At 38.0% G+C, this 24,247-nt stretch overlaps 2 protein-coding genes across 2 annotated transcripts; both read right to left on the bottom strand.

The window, feature by feature from the left end:
* Window positions 1-13,531: 13,531 nt before the first annotated feature.
* On the bottom strand, window positions 13,532-15,859 carry LOC127841104 (uncharacterized). Its single transcript, XM_052369669.1, has 6 exons — window positions 15,801-15,859; window positions 15,325-15,548; window positions 14,693-14,798; window positions 14,324-14,487; window positions 14,098-14,207; window positions 13,532-13,922 (listed from the first exon to the last, which is right to left on the bottom strand). The coding sequence occupies exons 1-6, from the start codon at window positions 15,848-15,850 to the stop codon at window positions 13,665-13,667; spliced, it is 912 nt and encodes a 303-aa protein (XP_052225629.1). The 5' UTR covers window positions 15,851-15,859; the 3' UTR covers window positions 13,532-13,664.
* Window positions 15,857-17,157, bottom strand: LOC127840407 (uncharacterized; the record flags this gene model as incomplete). Its single annotated transcript, XM_052368820.1, has 2 exons — window positions 16,143-17,157; window positions 15,857-15,925 (listed from the first exon to the last, which is right to left on the bottom strand). Coding segments are annotated over exons 1-2 (933 nt in total), but the record flags the coding sequence as incomplete, so codon positions are not given.
* Window positions 17,158-24,247: the final 7,090 nt, after the last annotated feature.

The following is a 24,247-nucleotide window of genomic DNA, read 5'->3' as shown; positions in this document are numbered from 1 at the left end:
ATACATGATAAACACGATAGATCAATACCGGTTAAGAGGGTATAATTACAAGCAAAATGTTATTAATAAGAATGGTATCGACAAGCTTACAATGTATTCGAATAAAATTGATAAACTTGACCTTAAGTGATCGTTTGATATAAAATATACACACGATTGAGTAATTAAAGCGGTTCAGTTGTCTGTTCTGTTCTGTTCTGTTCTGTTCTGTAGTTGATATATGTTTTGTTTAATTTGTTTTTGTCAAAAAGACGATCCTTCGGTTTATGTATAAAAAATTCAGAAGTATGCTATTCTAAGTGCATTCAATTTTGTTTTATCTAAGTCGAATAAAGTGTTTGTTTTTACATTAAAATGCGCAATATATGAAGGAAATGTGTATTAGTATCTTCTTGTACATTAACGAACCGTTTGAAGAGAAGAGTCTAATACAATTATTTAATAAAATTATTTTTCTGTTATCAGTTAGGAATGAATATTTAATCAAAGACATGGAAGCATTTCAACTTGTAAACTCAATAACTTACCCATCGCAACGAAGCGAGACATAACAAACACGGCGAGTTCAGAGTTCATTTGGTATGTTATCATGTACAAGTGTTTTTTTTCTACGTTCAGAACGTATGCTTGTTATTACAATCACAAACGCATGCATATAAAATTGCTACTTGATCGTCGCGTAGAACGAAATTAATTTAAAATATCAAACATATCCTGTTTGGACAGAAATTCAAAGAAAACGCGAACCGCTCTCTACGAATCTTATTGTGGTTGAAATCCGAAATCTGGATGTTATTATTGTTTAGATGGAAAATGTCACGTAATGAATTATTTGGTTGAAAACAATAGCAACTATTGCGCAATTAAGATGATTATATCTACACTATGACCAAGTAGCATAGTGTTGAATAAATTATATGTTTTATATACGGCGTCAAAATTAATAGATTGAAGTTGGTACAATTTTGTTTATTTAATCCCTACTATGAATGCATTGAAACAAATGAAAATAAAAAATGCGTATCGTTTTCCGTTCCTGTGCAGTGGCGTCATTTTTTTCTTGAGCATTTTGTTCTGTTCTGTATAAGTAAATGATAACCTGCGATTCATAAAGGACTCGATAATGACAACGAAAGAGTTTTTCCTTTTTTGGTTTTCAATATATCTTTATAATATGGTTACGGCAGTATTGATCTCATTGTTTTTACCCAGTTATGCCTAGCGTCTAGAAAAAAGGCCTTGGTAAACAGCGTAGACCCATATGAGACGCCGCATGATGTGGCGTCTCATCAGGGTCAGCGCTGTTTGCTTAAAGGAATTTCTGTAAGAAATATTCTAAATATAAAAATAAATGTACTAGACATCCCTAATATTGGAAATAAATTGATCCAATTTAGAAAGATGGGAGAGTCCACTTGGCATAAATGGGTAAAACTTATATGTTATTAAGATTAATAGCAATATCGCATATTTTATTGATATTCATCATCCAAAATCGAAGAAAAATACAACACACGCTTTCATATTTTCGACGGATGAATAGCCATAAACTATGCGAAAAGTTTCAAAGTCATGACATTGATATAATTTTTTGTTTTTGATTTTGATGAATAAATGTCATATTCTAACTCATGTTTTAAAAATTGTCACTGTGCAAAGTGGTGAACATGTCCTTTCATCGAATTACAACATATCATAAGGTGAAATGGTGGAAATAACCCTTTAAAAGAAGAACTAGTTCTTTGAAATTGCTTATACATTTTTCAAGCAGAAACTGCGTTATTTAGCGCATGCCATTCTATTGCATTATTTTAACAAAAGAACATCGCTTCATTCTTGAAGAAAACATTACACAGTAAAAATTTTTATGTGATACAAGCTATAATAATATAAGGCAATCAAAGCAGGGGAGCGAATGCAACACATTTGTCTTGTTAAGGTTGAAATCTTTTCATACTTTTAACATATTTGCATATATGCGTATTATCTAGTACTGTTGCGAGCTAACTGTTCCGTATTCTTGTCAGGAATAGTTCAATAATAGTTCAATAATAATAATGTGGTTTTTACGCTTATTTACTAAAACGAGGAAAACAAGTCATTGTAAAACTTCATTAATCTTTTATTCTTTAACGTCGAAATTCATAGAAGTTATATTTTCATTAACACAACGTAAACATTAACAGTGTAAATTTCTTAACGGTTCAAATACACCACACAATACGATGATTTCTCAGAAACAAGTCAAATATTTTAAACAATTCTCTCACGCAAGTGTCCAACACTCATTCACCACAAGAGTATACGTTTTAAATAAATAAACAATCTTTAATATATTAATATAAGATATCTTTGTTGGGTTAAAGTCTATTATTTAGTTACAGTAGCAATTAATATGAATTCAGTTTATATTAAGTTTTTCTTACAAGTCTCTGAATATTTAATAAAAGATGTTATGCCCTTGATGTTATGGCCTGACTGAATTACTTAATAAAGTTCCTGAAACCTTAAATACTCGAGCGACCCAAAAGGTTGGTCAATGCCCAGTTTTTATGGCCCGACCAAGAATTCTTGGTCGCCTGCCCCAAAATTACTGGTCATGTACCCAAAATAAATGGTCATTGCCCCAAAAAATGGGTCAATGACGTCGATTGACCACAAAAAGTGGTCATGAACGCTCGAAATGCATTGAAACGACATCACGCCAAAAGACACCGCCATATTGGATTTTGAACAAAAATTTATGTAAAACAATCTATGGGCGCTTAGAAAGATGGATACACCACTTTAAACAAGTATTTAACAGAGATTACATCATATCTAAAAATAACCTGTTTCATGCTTAGTTCACTGCAGACAATAGTTCAAACCTGACCATAATGCAACGCGACAAATGGCTGCGACCAGATCAGAAATGAGAATGGTCTGACAATAACCTACGAAAATGTACTCATTTATGCATATTAAAATAGATATACGACGAAGATGACAAGGTATGATCACTTAACATCATCTTAGTGCAATACGTGTGAACACACTTAGATATAATGACATAAAATCGAAGATCAAATGCAGTAACAACAACAACAACAGTGGACTTTGCATTAAACGGATGAAATGATTTTAAACAGCTATGTCTTTTGTTTGTATGATGCTCTGTGAAATGAACCAGTTCACATGCAAATTAAATTATGGCTGCTCAAATATTCAACACATGAGTTGTACAGCAATGGGTAAGTTAAGTTATATTTATAATATGTATAAACAAATGTTAGGTACATTTGATGTTCCTATATGCAGGGCATATCATTACCCCCCTGTCTTTTTGGCAAAACTCCTGTTGCCACAGTCCACAGGTAATTGTAACAAATACTAAAACAGTTTACTGATAAACATATTATTATGCCCCCCTTCGAAGAGGATGAGGTATATTGCTTTGTACATGTCGGTCGGTCCGTCGGTCGGTCGGTCCGTTCACCAGATGGTTTCCGGATGGTAACTCAAGAATGCCAACGCCTAGGCTCATGAAACTTTATAGGCACAAGGTCACAGTGACTCGAAACAGTAAAACTGATTTAAGATAAACTATCAATAATGAAACACACTTTAAACAGCAAACAACAATACATTCCTTTTGAAATGTTACATGGCTATGGCTTAGAATGGCTTAAAATTTTCCTCCGTGCAGACAACACCCATCTCGGTAGTATCCCTGCTTTGCATGGCTTAAGCTTGTTGTGGTGTACCACTCTGGTTTGGCCTTCTTTGTTTAGCTTGATGGTGAAGTTGATCTCGGAGAGTTTTGCTGTTACAAGATAGGGACCATCGTATGCCCTTTCCAACTTAGGGTTGACGCCGACCTTCCTAGTTTCATGCAGGCACCACACCACGTCACCGACTTGATAGTGATGAAAGGACAGCTTGGCATCGTAGACTTCTTTGCTGCGTCGAGCGACCTTTCCGATGTGTTTCCTAGCCACCTCGTGGGCTTTCAACATCCTTTCTTGCAGCCGAAGGACGTACTCGCCTGGGTTTTCTTGCTTCGGTGATGCGTCAACATGGCTGTAGATGAGGCTGGCTGGCATGCGGACTTCTCTTCCTAAAGCTAGCAGGTTGGGGGAAAGTTTGGTACTCTCATGTGGGGTCGACCGGTATGCTGCTGCTAGGCAGGCCAAGTGCTGATCCCAGTCTTCCTGTTCGCCAACAAGATACGCTCTAACCATGCTCAACATCGTTCTGTTAAATCTTTCTACTTGTCCGTTGCCTGCAGGATGACGGGCGCTAGTTCTGGACTTCTTGACCTCTAACAGCTTGCACAGCTCCTTGAAGACCCTGCTCTCAAACGCTGCGCCCTGGTCGGAATGTATTGCTAACGGGGTACCCCATCTCGCTATGACATCATTTAGGACCATTGATGCGCACACTTCGGCTGTTTGGTTTGGCACTGGGATGATCTCGACGTTGAAAAGACGTCCGTTACCACGAGAATGTACCGATTACCGCGCGGAGTGACTGGGAACGGCCCAGTAAAATCGATCGCTAGGACGTCCCAGGGTGCGCCAGACCTGACATGACCCATAGGCGCCCTAGGCGGTTTTTGTGGCTTTTTATCAGCGTCACAAACGGAACAACTGGCAACATATACACGCACATCAGCCTTAATATTGAACCAGTAATAATCTAACGCTAACCTTGCCCCAGTTCGCTTGACCCCTAAATGACCAGAGGTCACACTGTCATGCATTCTACTTAATACCAACTTTCGCAGTGTGTACGGGACAATCAGCTGATGGCAATCGTGTGTTTCGTTTACCCGCTGAAACTTCCTATATAGCACGTTTTCTACTAGTACGAGCGAGTCTCGTATCACCCAGTAATGACGTGTCTCTGGACTCAACGTTACCATTTCATCAACCGGCGCTTTAATACCATCGCGTATCACACTATAAATTTTAGCTATATAAGGGTCATCACTCTGCATGGCTGCCATTGTTACGCTTGTGAATTCGGTTGCCCATGTGTGCAGAGTAGAACTTCCCCTGTCATCCGATGGACCTGGCTTTGGCACCTCACACTCGCTACTTTTAACACTCTTGATCACAGGCGCGTTTTCGGTTAAAACGACAGGCGTTACGCAATCGTCTTCAGGTGACCCCGCACTTCACCTTCTTCCTTTTCGTTTGGTTTCAACAGCATTAGTTCAGCTCTCCTTCGGCATTTATTGCATGGGCCGCACTTCAACGGTTCGCTTGTATCTACGTCGCTGCACGTACAGAACCGGGGACTTTCACAGCGCGATAAAGCGTCACAGTGGGCTTGCTTATTACCTGCTCTATTTTCGATGGAAAAGTCATACACGGCCAGAATCTCAATCCATCTCGCGATTTTCCCACTCGGTTCCTTTAAACTAAAGAGCCATATCAACGATTGGTGATCTGTTCTTACAATAAAATGCCGCCCCAGCAAATACTGCCTGAAATACTGGATGAAGTATACTGCCGCTAAAAGCTCTTGCTCAGTTATGCAGTAATTCTTCTCGGCTTTATTCAGCCCCCTGCTGGCGTAAGCAATAACTCGCTCGCGACTCTGCTGTTCTTGGCTCAACACCGCGCCGATTCCCGTGCCGGTCGCATCGACGTCGAGGTAAAATGTCCCACCCTCATTCAGTGGATGTCCCATGACGTTTTCGCTAATAAGGGCATCCTTGATTCGTTTAAACGCCATATCACACGCATCGTTCCATTCGAATTTGGCCTCCTTTCTCGTCAGATCAATCAAAGGTCGCGCGATTTTAGCGTAATCTTTTACAAATCGACGATAGTACGAACCAGTAGCCACAAACTGTTTAACCTGCTTCGTGTTTCCGGGCTTTGGCCAATTGACAATTTTTTCAATGTTCGTCGGATCGGGACTTATCCCCTCTCCTGAGACTACGTGACCCAGAAAAATGACTTTTGACTGGAGAAGGCGGCACTTATCTGACTTAAGCTTCAAACCTGCAGTTTGGATACGAAGTAAAACCTCATCAGTTCTCAAAAGGTTTTCCAGCCACGTGGATCCGAACACCACAATATCATAAATGTAAACTAAACACGTTAGCCAAGTTAAACCTTGTAACGCCAGTTCCATTGTACGCTGGAAGGTGCTTGCAGCGTTATTTAAACCGAAAGGCATTGTTTTCATCTCGTATTGACCATACTTACAGCAAAAAGCGCTCTTAGGAGGAATGTCATCCTTCTTTAACGGTATTTGAAAATACCTTGACGTAAGGTCAAAACAGCTGAAGAAGCTTGACCCGGCCACAGCGTCTAAACAATCTTGGATTCGTGGTAGCGGAAACCCGTCTGGCTTCACCAATGCATTGCCCTTCTATAATCGACTCAAGGTCGTATAGCGCCTGATTTCTTCTTTACCAAAACGATTGGGCTGGCCCAAGGGGATGTACTTTTTTGAATAACGCCTTTTTTAAGCAAATCTTCAAGTGCTTTCTTTTCTTCTTCTGCGTACGCTAATGGAACCCGCCTTGGTCGCTGTTTAACGGGAGCTGCGGTACCTGTGTTTATGGCATGCTCAGATAGATGTGTAAGTCCCAAGTCCCATTCGTCTTTTGAGAACGTGTCTGCGTATTTAACTAACAACCCAGCTATAACGGATTGTTGCTCTTCCGTTTTTCCGACGACTGATTCTTCAAACAGTGATTTCAGGTGTGGGGGCACGTCCATTGCATTGGCAACCGGTAAGTCTGAAATACGGCTGTCCTTTTCAACTGTCATCAACTGTACTCTTCTCACCGTTGTGATGTTATCTCGCTCACCTTCGTTTTCTTCATTTGCTATAACCCCTGTACAACAATCTATCATCTCTGCCTCTCCGATTTCTGCATGGTGCCGCAACGTTACGCTCGATGAGAAAGGGTTCAAAACTTTTACCCTACAGGTGACTGCTCTGTTTATGTTCACTAAGGTTGCAGCCATTACCAATGGGTAACGCTGAACGAAACCCTCTGTGGGTTCAATGATAAAATTTTCTTCTTTGTCTTTATCGTCAGCCTCATCGCGTTCAACATAAACATCAACCACCACTTCTGAGAGCCCCGGGATGGCAACATCTTCTGCAACGGTGACTTTCCGTAGCCTCCTTGTAGCGGGTATCAATGGGATTTCTTTCCCTTTTAGCTTGATTATATTCTTGCTTAGGAAGATGTCCGCCTGTCCGTCCTCCTCCCCAGCCAACACATCCAACCCTAGTAGCACTTCGTCCTCAATGTCGGCCACAACTGCTTGACAGATCACCTTTACTGGGCCTAATATAAGATTAAATTCTCCCGCCCCCTTCTCGCGTATTGGTGAACCACCTGCCCCACGCAGCTTGACTGACCCCTTTAGGACTGGCTTGTCCTTGGTGCTCAGCTGGTCATACACGCGACTGGATACTACCGACCTCGAAGCACCTGTGTCGGCGGTGAAGGTCACTGGTGTCTCCCCTATCCACCCTCGGATATAAACGCCAGTGGTCAGCTCTGTTCCCCCCTTCACTCCAGCACAGGGTACTTCGCTCTCCGCCTCGCTTACCCCCGTGTGTTGTTGCTCGCCCTTTAAATCACCGTTGTCTTCGTTTCCTAACAGGACCTCCCTCTGGGCACGAGAGAAGCCCCTCTCTCGTTTAAATGTTCCCGAGATGGCGTTGCACCGTTAGACTTCTTGGGAAATGACGTATCCCTTGTTTGGTTTAGCGGACAGTCTCTTGCGTAGTGGCCGGTTTGATGACACCTGAAGCACTCTACGTCTCTTCTTGGTGGCCGCCTCTGCAAATGTTTCTTTTCCTCTTCCAGTTTCTCTATCCTACTTATAAGAGTTTTCAATAACTCTTGGTCAGTAGGCTGCTTAACAATGTCGCTTCCCGTGTTCTCGGACATTATAGGCGTACTTCTCTTCTGGTCTGTGACTACTCTGCATGCTGCCCTTTCAGTTTCACATTCTTCTGAGAATTCGTCGTCATGCTCGTCAGTGGTATAAGCTCGTCTGGTTGCATGCTTGTACTCTCGATCGGATTTAATCCCGATTCTCGTTTGAATGAAATTCACCACATGGAACACCGCCTCGTCGATATTCCTTGGTTCCTTGTGGTACTCGACCTCGAACTTCACCTCCTGGTCAACCAGCCCATCGAGGAATCTTCTCACTAGGTCCTCATCTCGTGTGCTTCGATCCCGTTGTTTATGCGCTTTATCGTACAGACGCTTGAGTTCGGCAGCATATTCTTCCGCTTTTTCCCCATGTTTCTGGTTGCGCCTACTAAACTTGGCTGCGAAAGACCTGCTTGTCTCGATTACGCGGTATCGCCTTGTCAACTCTGAAGTCAGTTCATGATAGTCAGACAACACTTCCGTAGGCAGCTGTGCAAACACGAATTCGCTAGCCTGACCTTCTATCATCGGCAGCAGATTGTCAAGCTTATCATCGTCGTCCCAACCATATCTCCTAGCAATCGCGTCGAACTTCGCTGACCATACCGCCCAATCTTCTTTTCCTGTAAATGGTGGTATCTTTGGCACCGGCCGAGTATTCCGCCTTATTGCGGGCCTTCTATAAATGCCATCAGCCCTTGGTGCGTGACGTGCAGGCGCTCGCTGCCTATAATCGTGAACACTTTCGTTTTCGTTGTCTCCCTCCCCGTAGCCGTCTTTGTCCTCATGGCAGTTGTTGCGATTGCCCATCGACTGACGTTGGTAGATGCCGTCGAGCTCCCGTTCCATTAACGGGTTTCCCGAATCGCGCCTATACGCGTCGTCACGTCGCTGCCGATAACCGTTCCTCGCCTCGCGCTGGCCGCCAAACCCGTGCTGTACGATGTCACGGCCATTGCCAAAATACGCGATATCCCGCTCATGTGCATATTGAGCGCCGACAGGTACATCGCCGTTGAACGCACCCCGGTTGTTGTAGTGACTTTGGCCCTTAAGAACGCGCAGCTCGGATACAACTTCCTTGAGCGCTCCGGCTACCTCGCGCATGAACCCATTGGTGGCGGCCATGCCACCGCCGCCTTCGTTGTCGCTATTTCCGTCCGTGTCGACTTCGATTCGCGTCGCGTCACCTTGTACGCTCGATGCGTCCGGCGAGACTTCCGTGCGCGCCTCGTCCCTTTGAGCGCATGTTGCGTGTGGAAATCGTGTTCCCCTCACGAGCCCCGCTCCGATAGTTACTTCCGTGTCACTGTCATTTAGATCACTCATGTTAACTTATTTAATCGTCACAATATTCGTGGAAAGTATCTTGTTGGGTTTTTATTAAAGATATACTGTTTAAAATGTTAACTTGTTATTTAATAATAATACGCGCAGACGTGAGTCCAATCACTGGATCCCTTAATTGTTGATTGAAAGGATCCCACTTCTGACACCATAAAATGTTGCGAGCTAACTGTTCCGTATTCTTGTCAGGAATAGTTCAATAATAGTTCAATAATAATAATGTGGTTTTTACGCTTATTTACTAAAACGAGGAAAACAAGTCATTTTAAAACTTCATTAATCTTTTATTCTTTAACGTCGAAATTCATAGAAGTTATATTTTCATTAACACAACGTAAACATTAACAGTGTAAATTTCTTAACGGTTCAAATACACCACACAATACGATGATTTCTCAGAAACAAGTCAAATATTTTAAACAATTCTCTCACGCAAGTGTCCAACACTCATTCACCACAAGAGTATACGTTTTAAATAAATAAACAATCTTTAATATATTAATATAAGATATCTTTGTTGGGTTAAAGTCTATTATTTAGTTACAGTAGCAATTAATATGAATTCAGTTTATATTAAGTTTTTCTTACAAGTCTCTGAATATTTAATAAAAGATGTTATGCCCTTGATGTTATGGCCTGACTGAATTACCTAATAAAGTTCCTGAAACCTTAAATACTCGAGCGACCCAAAAGGTTGGTCAATGCCCAGTTTTTATGGCCCGACCAAGAATTCTTGGTCGCCTGCCCCAAAATTACTGGTCATGTACCCAAAATAAATGGTCATTGCCCCCAAAAAAGGGTCAATGACGTCGATTGACCACAAAAAGTGGTCATGAACGCTCGAAATGCATTGAAACGACATCACGCCAAAAGACACCGCCATATTGGATTTTGAACAAAAATTTATGTAAAACAATCTATGGGCGCTTAGAAAGATGGATACACCACTTTAAACAAGTATTTAACAGAGATTACATCATATCTAAAAATAACCTGTTTCATGCTTAGTTCACTGCAGACAATAGTTCAAACCTGACCATAATGCAACGCGACAAATGGCTGCGACCAGATCAGAAATGAGAATGGTCTGACAATAACCTACGAAAATGTACTCATTTATGCATATTAAAATAGATATACGACGAAGATGACAAGGTATGATCACTTAACATCATCTTAGTGCAATACGTGTGAACACACTTAGATATAATGACATAAAATCGAAGATCAAATGCAGTAACAACAACAACAACAGTGGACTTTGCATTAAACGGATGAAATGATTTTAAACAGCTATGTCTTTTGTTTGTATGATGCTCTGTGAAATGAACCAGTTCACATGCAAATTAAATTATGGCTGCTCAAATATTCAACACATGAGTTGTACAGCAATGGGTAAGTTAAGTTATATTTATAATATGTATAAACAAATGTTAGGTACATTTGATGTTCCTATATGCAGGGCATATCAGTACTGGTTGTTGCAACCCTAGTATATTTGTATTTGTTTTTATTCTGTACATGGTGAATTTATTTCAGTTATAGATATAAAATTGGCCCTAGATAATGCGCAATTGATTGCCTCGCTCGGAAATACTTACTAAATGTAGTTTATTAAGGAACTCATGGTGCTAAAATGTTGGTTAATTACTAAGTTTTTTTTTCAGAAATGAATTGGAAACTACATGAAGACGACCACTGCTGAAGTAATATTATAAGGCGCATACACATATTGAAACGTCGTACGCCTTCTCCCATTCAGGCTCCTAAAATGTGTCAAAGTTTGATTTTGTTTTCAATCATTTTACACTGCGTTATAAGATACCATTAGTTAGCATATCACACTTAATTAGTGCGGACGTATATGCACAAACCTTATCCATCGAATGGCTCAAAATATAAGGAATAGCATAACAATCGCTGCTCAGTGAAGTCAGATGCTGATAAAACAATTATTCTTGTTCAATATATGTATTGATTGCGTATAGCATTAACACAACGAATTTCGTTACTTTCAAGATCATGTCAGTGGTTTTTCAACCTTATGTCATACTGTTTATTGGTTATAATTAAGATGTCTGCTCAGTAAACGCATTTTGGACAGACTGCAAATTAATTATGAAAAGGCGCGAAAAACACATTAATGATTTTTCAATTTCAATCATGTTTAGTAAGCAGTCAATGAAATTGCAATGGAACAAGTACTGGCACATTCACTTACTCACTTAATTAATGCGCTAATTTTTTGTCATGTTGACCTGTGAAAACGCGTCTTTTCAATTAAGTAATTAAATAGAATCAAATTGTATAAATTGGGGCGCTCCGATTTGAAATTTCATTCCGCACTCTGGGAAAATTCTTAGCTACATACAGACAATTAAAATAGCTGACACATCGTATCTAATATAAAGAACATTTATTTACTAAAATGTCGAGTTTTATTGAGTCTATAATAGGGGTATTCCACTACGACCCGATTCCCCACGATTTGTCCCGATTTCCAATATTTTGAGGTCGGGGACATTCGTAACTCAATTGGCGAAGGTCCTAACTCATCGTAGCTAGTCGCGGGCGAGTCGTGAGCTCCCAAAAAAACCGCGGCCAGTTTTTTAAAGGTGTTTAAAATTTGACCAAGACCTCCAAAACTGAATTTAATTGCAGTTGACTCGTAACAGTGTCGTAGTGCGTCGTAATGGAATCTTAGGTAATTCGTGACTCAATCGGGGAATCGGTGATCACGTTATCTGTCTACGAATTATTGACGACTTTGTCAAGACTCTCAAGAGTTCACCCCGATTGAATTGCGAGCCCGCTAAGATTATCGCGATTTAGTTACGAAACAGTTACGATTTTGTAAAGAATGATAAAGAAATAATATTTTCCATCATGTTTTGTTGTCGAATAACCCACAGTAAAGAGTATAGATGCGTAGGAATTATATCACGAATGCGGAGCACGAGTGCTTTGATAACACGAATCAATACTCCTTACTGTGGGTTATTCGACAACAAGCCATCATAGAAAATATTATTTCTATTCTTACACGATTCTGATTGATTTGCTTCAAGCTTTTGGACGTGAACTAAATTTTTCAATACTCCGCCCTTCTTAGTACAAAGTTCACTATTTAGTGACGTCATTGAACTGAACAAACATTTGACGTCGTTTTCATCCATAAATATTTTGCAAATTACGTCACTTTTATTTAGAACAACACTCATAGAAACTAAATGACGTCACATGTGTAAATTCTTCTGAAAAGCTGACATGCTAAAAATGTTTTCTTAATTACGTTTCTTAACAAACAAATTCTTTGCAGGCGTGGTCCACCCCGGGTATGCGAATACTTCGTTGACGGATGGCACTTCACTAACAGAGAACAACAAACGCCACGCGCGAGAGATAAGTTCCTCTGTTTTATTTAAAGTTATATCATAAAGATTAGTTTTTAAGACAAGACACATGGTCGAGTTGATAAATGGTGTATCCTTTTGTATTGGGAATACACAATTTCACGGAAGAATGGTACAGTTTTGCCCAAAAAATAGAAAATTCGATCGGAAAACAGTATAAACTGGATGATCAGTAAACATTTTAACAAAATAAAACTACTTAGAATTATTGCAAGAAATTGTTTGCTATTCCAGCATGTAGAGTAATCACTGTGCTTCAAATACTGAAATTTTGATAGTATTCGATGAAATATAAACAAAGATAGTGCATGTTGTAATAGGTGGCATACATAAAGTTGCAGGCACTTTGTTTACCGATAAAGGGCACTTCAGATTACGGAGACTTTCAACAAAGCGGGCACTCTAATAACTGAGTTTTATCTTCTACCTTAAATGCATTTATTTATATTATGGCTATTCATACGAAACATTTTGAAAATATATTTTTCAAAAATCACATTACTATTAATTTATACTATGTTTATAATAATTGCAATTTTCAAATAAGATAATATTTATTATTAAATAAATGTGTACATAATGAACTTGTTTTTTATTGGTAACTTGAGATTCAGAGAAATGAAAATACAACGGATAATGCGGATCTACACAATCGTGTTTAATTTTACTTATAGCAGGGCTCTAGATAACGGTAGTGAAGGGGTCTTTATGAGGCAAATACACATTTGTTCTTCATAAAATCCTATGTCGGTTGTGCTTATTGGAATCGCATCATCAGTCTGCAAAACTAACTTTTTTGTCTTCATAGCCAATGTGGCTATGAAACTTTGAAAATGTCATAGCCAGAGGGAATTTTTCATAGCCAGACAAAAATGAATTCATTACAGTGACATTATCATGAAAGGACGATTCAACAACAGTCGTTATTTAAAGTTCCATATAGATTGCAATTGGGGGGTTAAGATTGTAAACAAATCAGTAGTCCAGGTTTCAAACTTTTATTCCATGACATCTGACTCTGAGAGTTCTTTACAATATTTTGCAATGTTATTTTCATTATTTTCGAAGTTTTCATCATCATCAACATCATCATCATCCTCATCATCGTCACTCTCATCATCGGAAAGACTGTCAGTGTCAATAGATCTAGCTCCATCCAGAGGTACGTCCACATCAGTTGACACCTCATCAACGGTTGTTGATGCCTTTGTCTTCTTTCTCATGAAGTTCGGACGCCTGGGTCTGGAAGATGAGGTCTGAAATATATTGCATACAGACTTTGAAAAGTTTTAAATTATACAAATATTTGTTGACAACACTTGCTGTAGTGAATATAGGAAGTTAAGACTTTTTAGTTTTGTTACTGTAAACCTGTGAAAAAAAGAAATATAGCAGTATTATAAAACTTTTCATTCTCTTTATACGACTTACAGCCCAAAGATCTATTGCTGATGTTGGGTCAAATGATGCCACAGGTGCAGATTCCAATTTTACCAAACACAAGTCTGACATGGTGCTGCTCTTCAGACGGCATCTCCTGTCTTTAGATGGAAATAATGAGAAATGCATTAAGTCTAATAATAAGATCACAGAAAGATAAAATTAATATAATTCAATTTGACACTAAATTAAATTGTCCAAAAATATTTTTGTTTACCTGTCTTCATCAGTTTCATGTGTGAGAAAGATCTCTCGTTGAATACTGAAGTAGGTGGGAGGCTCAGAATCAAGTCAACCATATCTAAAGCCTGATCAACCCCATGGCCATTTAAAACACTAGCGGCATCTTCCCAATGCAGCTCTTTAATTTGGGCACCATACCTTGAAAATATTATAAGGATATTTTTATTGTATAACAATACTGATCTTTTATTTAAACATAAAATTCTGATAAATAAATCAGTTATCATTAAGGCTAGTTAAAGAATTTCATTTTCAATTCAAGAACTGGGGGAGACAAGTTTTTTAAGTGAAAGGTTATTTGGAAATTCAAAATATTCATTTTTACATCAAAAACTATATTCACCTTGAATACAGCAGATTCTTCAGGAGTTGAAACTCTACTTTCACTGCTTCCTCATCTATTGCAGGAAAACGCTTGGACAGCTCAGTGATGTGATTCCGACCAAACCCTGATACAGAAGAACAATTTTAATTAACGTTCAGTATTATTCTCATCACAAAATCAGAATGAGTCTGAATGACTTAATTTATTTAAAATGAATATATTTGGTGTTTGTTTTTTTTTTGTAGAAGAACACTTGTCTTTGTAGCATTTCAATCCAAAATTCCATGATAACATTAAAGAATCGAAGAATTTAGAAAGATGTAATAATGGTTTTTAACTTTATAATAATAATCCTGGCATATTAAATAATATAATGTCATAAATGACTGTCTGTAAATTAAAAAAAATACTGACAGAAGTGCTACAGGTACATGACAAAAATAAATAATTATTTTAACGTGTGTGTTATTAAATGGAAATCCATAATTATAACTTAAGACAAACAAATCATAATTAAATTATTTGTGTAGAGTATCAATTAAAACGTTCAAACTGGCAACTAATGTGCAGAACAAACAAAAAACAAAGAACACTGTGATTCATGGCAACTTTCAACATATAACATTTTGTAACTTGAACATGAGCTTCACCCTGTATAGCCTTCCGGTCGTCATGACTAGGCCAGATTTTGAAATTTACTATCTGTGATGCTTCTAACAAATCATCATCATTAGACAATCTTGCAGAGATTTCTTCAGATACTGAGTTTGCTAGAGCATTTTGATAGCTATTTGGTGAAATCCCTTTCTGGGTAAGTTTGACCCCTTTGTAGGTCTGACTCTCCATGATTGTTCTGACAACATCTTCCTCATCACTATTTATCAGAAGATAATTCTTTCAAATTTTCTTGTTCAAATTCAATAATGTATTATTCTTAAAAGATGTACTTTGCAATAATCACTATCTTTAAAATCGATTTTAATATATTATTTTGTTTTTCTTCTCCTTACCAGTAAACATATTTTTGATAAAAAAAAATATATATAGAGTTTCATGAATATGTTATTTAAAAGGATGTTAATAATTATTATTTTTTATATCATATGTGAATAATTATGTTCTTTACCTTTGGCAAACCTCAAGATCTGATAAACTCTGGAGAGTTGACTGCTTCATGTGTTTCACATCGCCAAGAGTAGTTGTTGGGTCTTGCAGCAGCTTCGACATACGACTGACTGGCTCTAGAATGTTCTGAATGAAAATTTTAAAAATCAAATATAAAATACATTTACATCAAAGGAAAATATAACCATATAATGTAGAAATAAGGTCTTAATTTTAACAGAATGTGAATTAAGCTAATTTATTTATCCTTTGTTTACTTTTCAATAATTGCATTTCACTGAACTGATACAATCATACAAACAGTGAAACCTCCTTATAGTAACTTAAATTAAAGAATGGTTACCTTCAGTACAACCAGGAAAACCATAATGGTCATTGATGTTGCCAACTTGTGCAGACCTTCAGCCTTGCTGTTGCTGTTGGAGGCATGTCCAAGATGTGTTGTGATAGGGACGTAGGCCCTGAGAAATGTGTTGATGGCTTTCATCATATGAGAAACCCATCTTGTTCCGCCTGCTCTGGTTGGCATCAATGGCACTGATTTCGGATTAAGAGCTTTAAAGGTTCTAGCTAGTTCTTTTTGTTGCTTGGAACTGCGTTTATACCAGTAGAACACACCAACTAATAAAGTCATTGCTTTGTCATATGTCTTGTTTGTCTTAAACACATCTTTTATGGCTAATTCTAGCCGATGGGCAAGGCAGTGAGTTATTACCAAGCCAGGCTTTTCCTTCAGCAGCAGAGCTCCAACTCCCTTGTGGACACCTAACATATTGGAAGCTCCGTCACATGTCAGACCTACAAGTTTATCACGTGCTTCTGGCAAGTAGCTGTCCAAACTTTCTACAATTGTGTCATAAATGTCACAAGAGGCAGTTGTCACGGGGGAGGCAAAGCAAATAAACCTTTGATATACTTTTCCAGCTCTGGCAAAATGCACATATATCGATTCCTGTTCTATGCCTGCAGCATCACTACTCCCGTCTACAGTTATAGAGAGGTAGTTAGCTTTGTCAACCTCTCTACGGATGAAAGATAGTGTGTCCTTTGCAAGATATTCAATAAAATGCTTTGCTGACATATCATTTTGATATGTGTTATTCATTTTGAGGCCTTTTGCTTGATCGAGCTCACACAGACGAGCATAAGATTTGAGTGACAGATCCCACTTTGCCACAGCATGGGCATTTCTGAATTTGTAACTCATTTGGGTTCTGTCAGCCTCCCGAAGTTGTTTGAGGGCTTCTGCTGCTTTTGATGTATGAATTTCCTGGACAGACTTCTCACCAGACAACACAGCCGTTTCATGGTACTTTGTCTTCTCGTGTTTGACAACACTGTCTTTTTTGAGAATGTCAGTCCCTTAGAGCCATTGGATTGCCTCAGGCCTAAGAGACTTTCTTTTTTCTAAATCCCAGTACTGGCTGCATATTTGACATTTCATTACTTTCTTTTCAGATATATAAACAAGCCATTCCCGTCCAACCTCCCAACATTTCTGATAAACACGCTCTTTATCCTGTAATTGGTACAAATATGTCTTAAAAAACACAGAAACTAGGAAGATAACACTACAGCAAACTGTTATTTTGTTTTTATTTCAATGTTGGGTTCATGAGCTTATAAAATTAACTGCATCAGCAAAAACTAGTGACCTTATAAATAAAGGCTTATTATATAAAGCAGTGACCGAATAAACTAGTTAATCTCCGGCAGTAGATCACGCGAAACAGACAATAATTAAATAAATAATAGTATAGTAAACTGTTTTTACACTCTAATGGCTTTGCAATAACTATTAATTAAAACCCTGATCTCGTAGTCAACTTGTATTGTGATATGAATGATCAGTCCTTCATTTTAAACTACCCCGCCCACATGGCATATTCGAGAAAATGAAAAAAGTACAAGCGCGTCTTTATCCTTAGCCGCCTACGAATAGGACTAAAAGTGCAACATACTTGCTGCTCATATTTCCTGCGTTTCGCTACAGTCTCATCCGTTGGTGGTGGCAACTTCTTTTTTCCAGGGACAGAACTAGATGTCGGCGCTTTAAGCTTAAACATTTTTTACCTTAGCAGACGAAAAAAGTGTAATTCTCGGCAGCAAGTATTTACCAGTACAAATTCAAAGCCGGTGCTCACGGGTATCGATCTTAATCATATGAATAATAAACACTGTTACGGTTATTTCGTAATTTCAAGGCTATAAATAACATACATTCAACCGTTTTACTTAATTTATAAAAAAAAAAACGCACTATTATTTCATTTATCGGCGTAGAATGGAATTTCAGTTTACCAAAAGTATTACGACATTTTAAATATGCGAGCCGGACTTTACACTCTCTATAACATCTAAGGGAGATCACTAACGATAGAAAACTAAGGGAAGTAACCAAAGCGGTGTCACTGTAAGAATTTACACCTGAAATGCGTAAATTGATTATTTATTGGTTTATTTTCTCTGATTTTTTTTTCATCGCAATTCAGGCGATCTATATTCATTTTTTACATCGCCAGAGCTGAGATTTCATCGCATTGGCGATCAGGCGATGGGTTAATTTTGCAGACTGCATCATCAAGACGATACTTATGCGTAGCAACAAAATTAAAAAGAGAATGGTAAAACTCCCTTAATTTTGAGCCCTGCTTATAGGGAGCACTTCCCTTTACGCAACGCTAACGTTTGCTCGAAGTGCGGTTCACCTGACCCTAAATCACTGTATTGGTTGAGTTTAAAGAAACACGGGTAAAATTAAATCGTAAAAACAACTGATTCTGGAAAAAAGGAATGCGTACATAAAATGTGTAAATGTCATATTATGGAGTCAGTACTTCGTATACCCCCACAAACGAAGTTTAGGGTGCTATATAGGATAGAACTTGTCTGTCGGTCCGTATTAAGTGTCCGCTCTCTCGGTTTTCATCCGATCTTCACCAAACTTGGTCAGAAGTGGTATGTAGATGATGTCTATGTCAAGTTTGAATATTGGTCATGACGGGTCAAAAACTAGGTCACGGGGTCACGTAGTGCGTTTTAAACATTCAGCATGGTGTCCGCTCTCTAATTCAAGTAGTGTTCATCCAATATTTGCCAAACTTGGTCAGAAGTTGTATTTAGATTATGTCTAGGCCAAGTTTGAACATGGGCCATGCCGGGCCAAAAACTAAGTCACGGGGTCACTTGGTGCTTTTTTTAACATTCAGCATGGTGTCCGCTCTCTTATTCAAGTAGTATTCATCAGATATTCACCAAACTTGGTCAGAAGTTGTATCTTGATGATGTATAGGCAAAGTTCAAACATGGGCCATACTGGGTCAAAACTTAGTCATGTGTCTTCAAATGACGCTTCAAGTAGGCTTTCCTAGCATAACTGGCCTCACAAATTCCACACGAGAACCGTTCGCTTGTACACAATTCTTCTTCTAAACTAATGTCCAACAACGAACCTTCAGCGGCATTCATAAGCTCCGATTCACTCATCATGTAAAAAATAATTGTGTCACTTAAATGCAACTTCAAATGCAGCATGTGTTGTGTTTATATTAAAAACAAAGACGGATATGCATAACTTTTTACACAACTGTCGTGTGATTAAATCGACCCCGCCCGTTCTTTTATTGCTATTTTCGTTTACTGGCATTGAGCCAAAAAGTTCCAATAGAATTTCGGACCTGCATCGCTGCTGATATTAATTAATCTCTGAGAGGCAGTTTAAGCAGAGTGATTATTCATGACATGCTATCTAATATATAAGTAAATAGCCTTAGTACCTTCATTTGGACATAAAGATAAATGCTTTATATCAACCGTTTAGAACGTAATTTAAAATATATGGTCATATAGATTTTACTCATTAGACATATCCAATTTGTTTAACATTTATCTTTCACATTTATACCAAATCATAATCATATTTCAAAGGGATAAGAACATGCTTCGGTAATTCGTTTTTTATTTGCGTACTAAGTACATACATTTTTATTTATTGCCTGCTTACTTTAACAGTATTCCACAGCGAATTCTGCATTTTTAATTCACAAAAAACGAGTGTGTTATATCTGGAAAAAAGTGTCTTGATTTCAGGAAACGAAGTGCCATTGTTTTTTAGATGATCGGTAAACGAAGTGCAGATAAAAAATGTGCATGCGACTCTTAAAACATTTGAATTTTCTCAAATACATTCGTAAACTAAAATGTAACATGTTGTAACATTACTGGATATATTGATCTTTTATTTCGAATAGTAAGCACGTTCTTGATTTATTTCCAAGTATGTTTATTTTGTTAAAATATGTACTGATCATTTAATTCATGCTGATTATCAATGAAATTTTATCGTTTTTTTTAATGATTCACCGTTTTTCCGCGAATTTCTTTCTTCGCAATACGATGTGCTATACCATTAATCACCCAAACAATGTTCGGTGTCTAAAAACCAAATAAACAGAACATAAATACAAAAAAGCTGAAGAACTCACCTCTCGCGCGTGGCTTTTGTTGTTCTCTGTTAATGAAGTGCCATCCGTCAACGAAGTATTCGCATACCCGGCGTGGGTCATGCCACTTCTCACCTAATATACAAGTTGTTTTTTCATTACATTTATATACGTGCAACATTTTTTTACATTTCTTTAAGAGCGGGATTTAAGCACTTGCATTTTACTGCAATATTTTCTTTAATTATTCGGAACTATTTTCGAAACATTAAGCTCCGCCCATAATTTATTGCAGAATAACCCACACTTTATTTCCTTCTTTTAGGTCCTAGCTTAGTCGTGACCGATCTGCATCGTTCGTAGTACAGTAGATTCTTACACATCGTAGTGAAGTTGCGACCCTATTCGCAAGACTTCAACCGAACCCCACGATTCGTCGTAACTACATCGTACCACTGTCGTAACTGAATCGCAGACTGTCACGAGTCTTCCCGATAAAATAAATGTGAGAAATCGTAGCGAATCGTCGGCTTGTTTTCGTAGTGGAATAGGGCCAATACACAGTCGTTATTCAGCAACGCCGCCAGCTCTGACAGGGATTGCTTCTCTAACTTAGAGTTTGACGGATTTTTTTTTGTTTTTCCATAATATTTTTTTTTAATTCTTAAAAATATTTGCGTTATTTATTTTTAAATCAGAAAAAAAGACGAATATGAGTTATCAGTTGCTTAGTTTTAAAAGCTAAGTTAAGAAATGCGCGTGCATACCATTATCAAGGGTTATTTACTTTCAGATTCTTCCTCCGGATATGAATTCACGGATCTCTCCGACGCCGAATCAGACTGCTCGATTACCACGAGTTTGAGCATCGGATATAGATCAGCAAGATAAGAGGATGAAAAAACACATGCTAACGAGGGTTACCAGCAGGTGCGCGCACGTGTCAGCTGCACGAGCACTTTATTTGAGAGTCTCGCGATGATGTCTAGCATGCCAGAGATGTGTGACGTCATATTTAAAGTCGGACCGGAAGAAGTTCCTATGTATGGTGTTAGACCTATTCTTGCCATTCGCAGCAAGTAAATAAATGTTTTTATTCTTTAGTTAAATCAGTTTGAAATGTTTAATGTTTAATGCATCCCATTTCATAGTATTTTACAATATTCATCAAAAAGTAATTATTTATTCTTTTTTAGCGAGGCTGTTTTCGGAGAAAACCCGAGCTATTGTCATAGCCAGCTTGTCGTCCGCCGTCCGCCGTTGGCGTCGTGCTTAAACCTTAACATTGGCCATAACTTTTTAAATATTGAAGATAGCACCTTGATATTTCGCATGCATGTGTATCTCATGAAGCTTCACATTTTGAGTGGTAAAATTTCAAGGTTAACATCATCCTTCAAGGTCTAGGGTGCACAAAACAAAGTCAAGGGAAGTAATAAGCTTTAAATGGAGATAGTTATCTGACCTGCCCCCGTATATATTTTTGTTAAATAAATCAAAGCGGCGCAGTTTGCGGCATTGTGTTTCTGACAAACACATTGTAGTAAAAGGTCAAGGTCATTCTTTACGGTATACGGCAAAAAATACAGATTTAAGGGAAGTAATAAGCTTAAAAAAGGGAGAAAATTATTCAATATTGATCATAGCCACTTTATATATTTGGCATTCATGTGTATCTCATGGAGCTGCACATTTTGAGCGGTGAATGTACAGTCACGGAAGTGGCTTTTAATTATTTGCTACTAAAAATAGAGATTTTTTACAGACAATTATTTTCAAGGGAAGTAATTTATATAATTATAAATCTCATATTATATATTTCCGCTAGCAATTTTTCTTTCAAATTTTTAAACATGTACAAATAGATGTTTTATTTTACGATATTCGTCGTTTGTTTTCGTCAACACCTACACAAATTAACTCGATATCTGAATGAAAATTGGTATATATTAAAATTATCATATTACAAATACGGTTTTATTCACCTAATATATTCGTTTGATTGCTACAAAAGACCCAATCAATTTGCACTTAATCCAAATTTAGTATCCCTGTAGGTGGATGGTCCACGGCCGTCCACAAGCTCAAATGAACATTTATGGATAAAAAGGTGGGACCAAACCCAAATAGGCTTGCAATGCGCATGCCCATGTGTTTTGAACCGCAAGACTGCGTACTGATGTGCGGTCCTGATGCAACGTGCGACAAGAATGCCTGCCACGGCAACTGTACTCACTTCTAAAATGCACTGCATTAATTTATAGCATTGCTTGGAGACATAATGGTTTATTAAATAATTAGTTTGTTTAGAAATTATGTATGTAATGTAAATGTACTTTTCATTTTAGTTTCTATAAAATCAAATAAAGCTACAATGGAAAATATATACCTTGCCTTTTGTTAATGTATTACTTGATTCAAACTTTAAGTGACGAGTGCATGAAAATAAACGATTTATTAAAAATATTTTGACGTAAAACGGATCAGTTTTGTGTACCTAGGCGGTCAGCTGCCACGGAGGTACGTCTCACACTGAAACTTTCAATGGGGACCGTACAAGGACGATTCTTCTCAACCGCTGAGTCAGCAGGTAACACCTCTTTAACAAGAGCACCGCCTTGCGGGTGCAGACCGCTCATCTAGTTTTCTTTTTAAAGGTGAAGGGACCTATCTCAATTTCAATCACAAAGGAGGGAGGGGTGGAGTGGAGAGGGATGTATAGTGTAGGGTGTGGTCATTTATTACATTATCTTTCAAAAATGCAAAAAAAAAATGCAAACAAAATTTTATTTTATTTTTTTTTTTGGGGGGGGGGGGGTATTTTTGGGTGGGATGGTTGGACGGTATTTCAAAAATAAAATAATAACAATAAAAAAAATTTTTTTTTGGTGGGTGGGGTTATAGTGTGAGGGTGTGGTGGTCATTTATTAATGATCTATAAAAAAATTGAGGGGGGAGGATTGGGGGGGGGGGGGGGAATTCGGGGGGGGGGGGGGCGTGGGGGATGGTTTGGGTGGAGTCTATAGTGGTATGTCAGGTAAGAGTTGTTTTGTCAATGTATCAATCAAATTCAATCATAAATAAAGAAGTTATGGCAATTTTAGCAAAATTTAATAATTTGACCTTGAGAGTCAAGGTAATTCAAAAGTCAAGGTCAAATTCAACTTGCAAGGTACAGTACCCTCATTAGAGCATGAAAGTATTTGAAGTTTGAAAGCAATAGCCTTGATACTTTTGAAGTAAAGTGGATCTAAACACAAAATGTTACCATATATTTAAAGTTATTAAGTCTAAAAAGGGCCATAATTCCGTAAAAATGACAACCGGAGTTATGCAACTTGTCCTTTACTGTCCCATTATGATAGTTTGCGAGTGTTCCAATATAAAAAAGTGAAACTCCAGCTGCGGGAGTAGTATTGAATTATTATTATAAACTTTCTAAAAATAATTTAAAAAAAACAATACCACTACCAGCCTCTGAAGGCTAAAAATAAAACAACATCGAAGATATGTACGGGGATACACGCTACTGCATCCACGCAGCACACATCAAACTGTTGTGCAATGCAATATAAAGAAGTGAAACTCCAGCTGCTGGAGTAGAATTGAAGTATTATTATAAACGTTCTAAAAATAATAATGAAAACATTACCACAACCAGCCTCTGAAGGCTGAAAATAAAACAACATCGAAGATATGTACGGGTATACACACTACTGCATCCAAGTATGAATGCAATATCTGTGATACTTTAGAGGTAAAGTGGACCAAAACACAAAACTTAACCAAATTTTCAATTTTCTAAGTATATAAGGCCCATAATTCTGTCATAATGCCAGTCAGAGTTACATAACTTTGCCTGCACAGTCCCCTTATGATAGTTAGTAAATGTTGCAAGTATGAAAGCAATTGCTTTGATACTTTAGGAATAAAGTGGACCTAAACAGAAAACTTAACTTAATTTTTAATTTTCTAAGTATAAAAAGGGCACATAATTCTGTCAAAA

The sequence above is a fragment of the Dreissena polymorpha genome, chromosome 8, assembly GCF_020536995.1.
Source record: "Dreissena polymorpha isolate Duluth1 chromosome 8, UMN_Dpol_1.0, whole genome shotgun sequence".
Lineage (NCBI taxonomy): Eukaryota > Metazoa > Mollusca > Bivalvia > Myida > Dreissenidae > Dreissena > Dreissena polymorpha.
The sequence above is the reverse complement of the archived record's forward strand: the minus strand, read 5'-3'. Positions and strand labels throughout refer to the sequence as shown.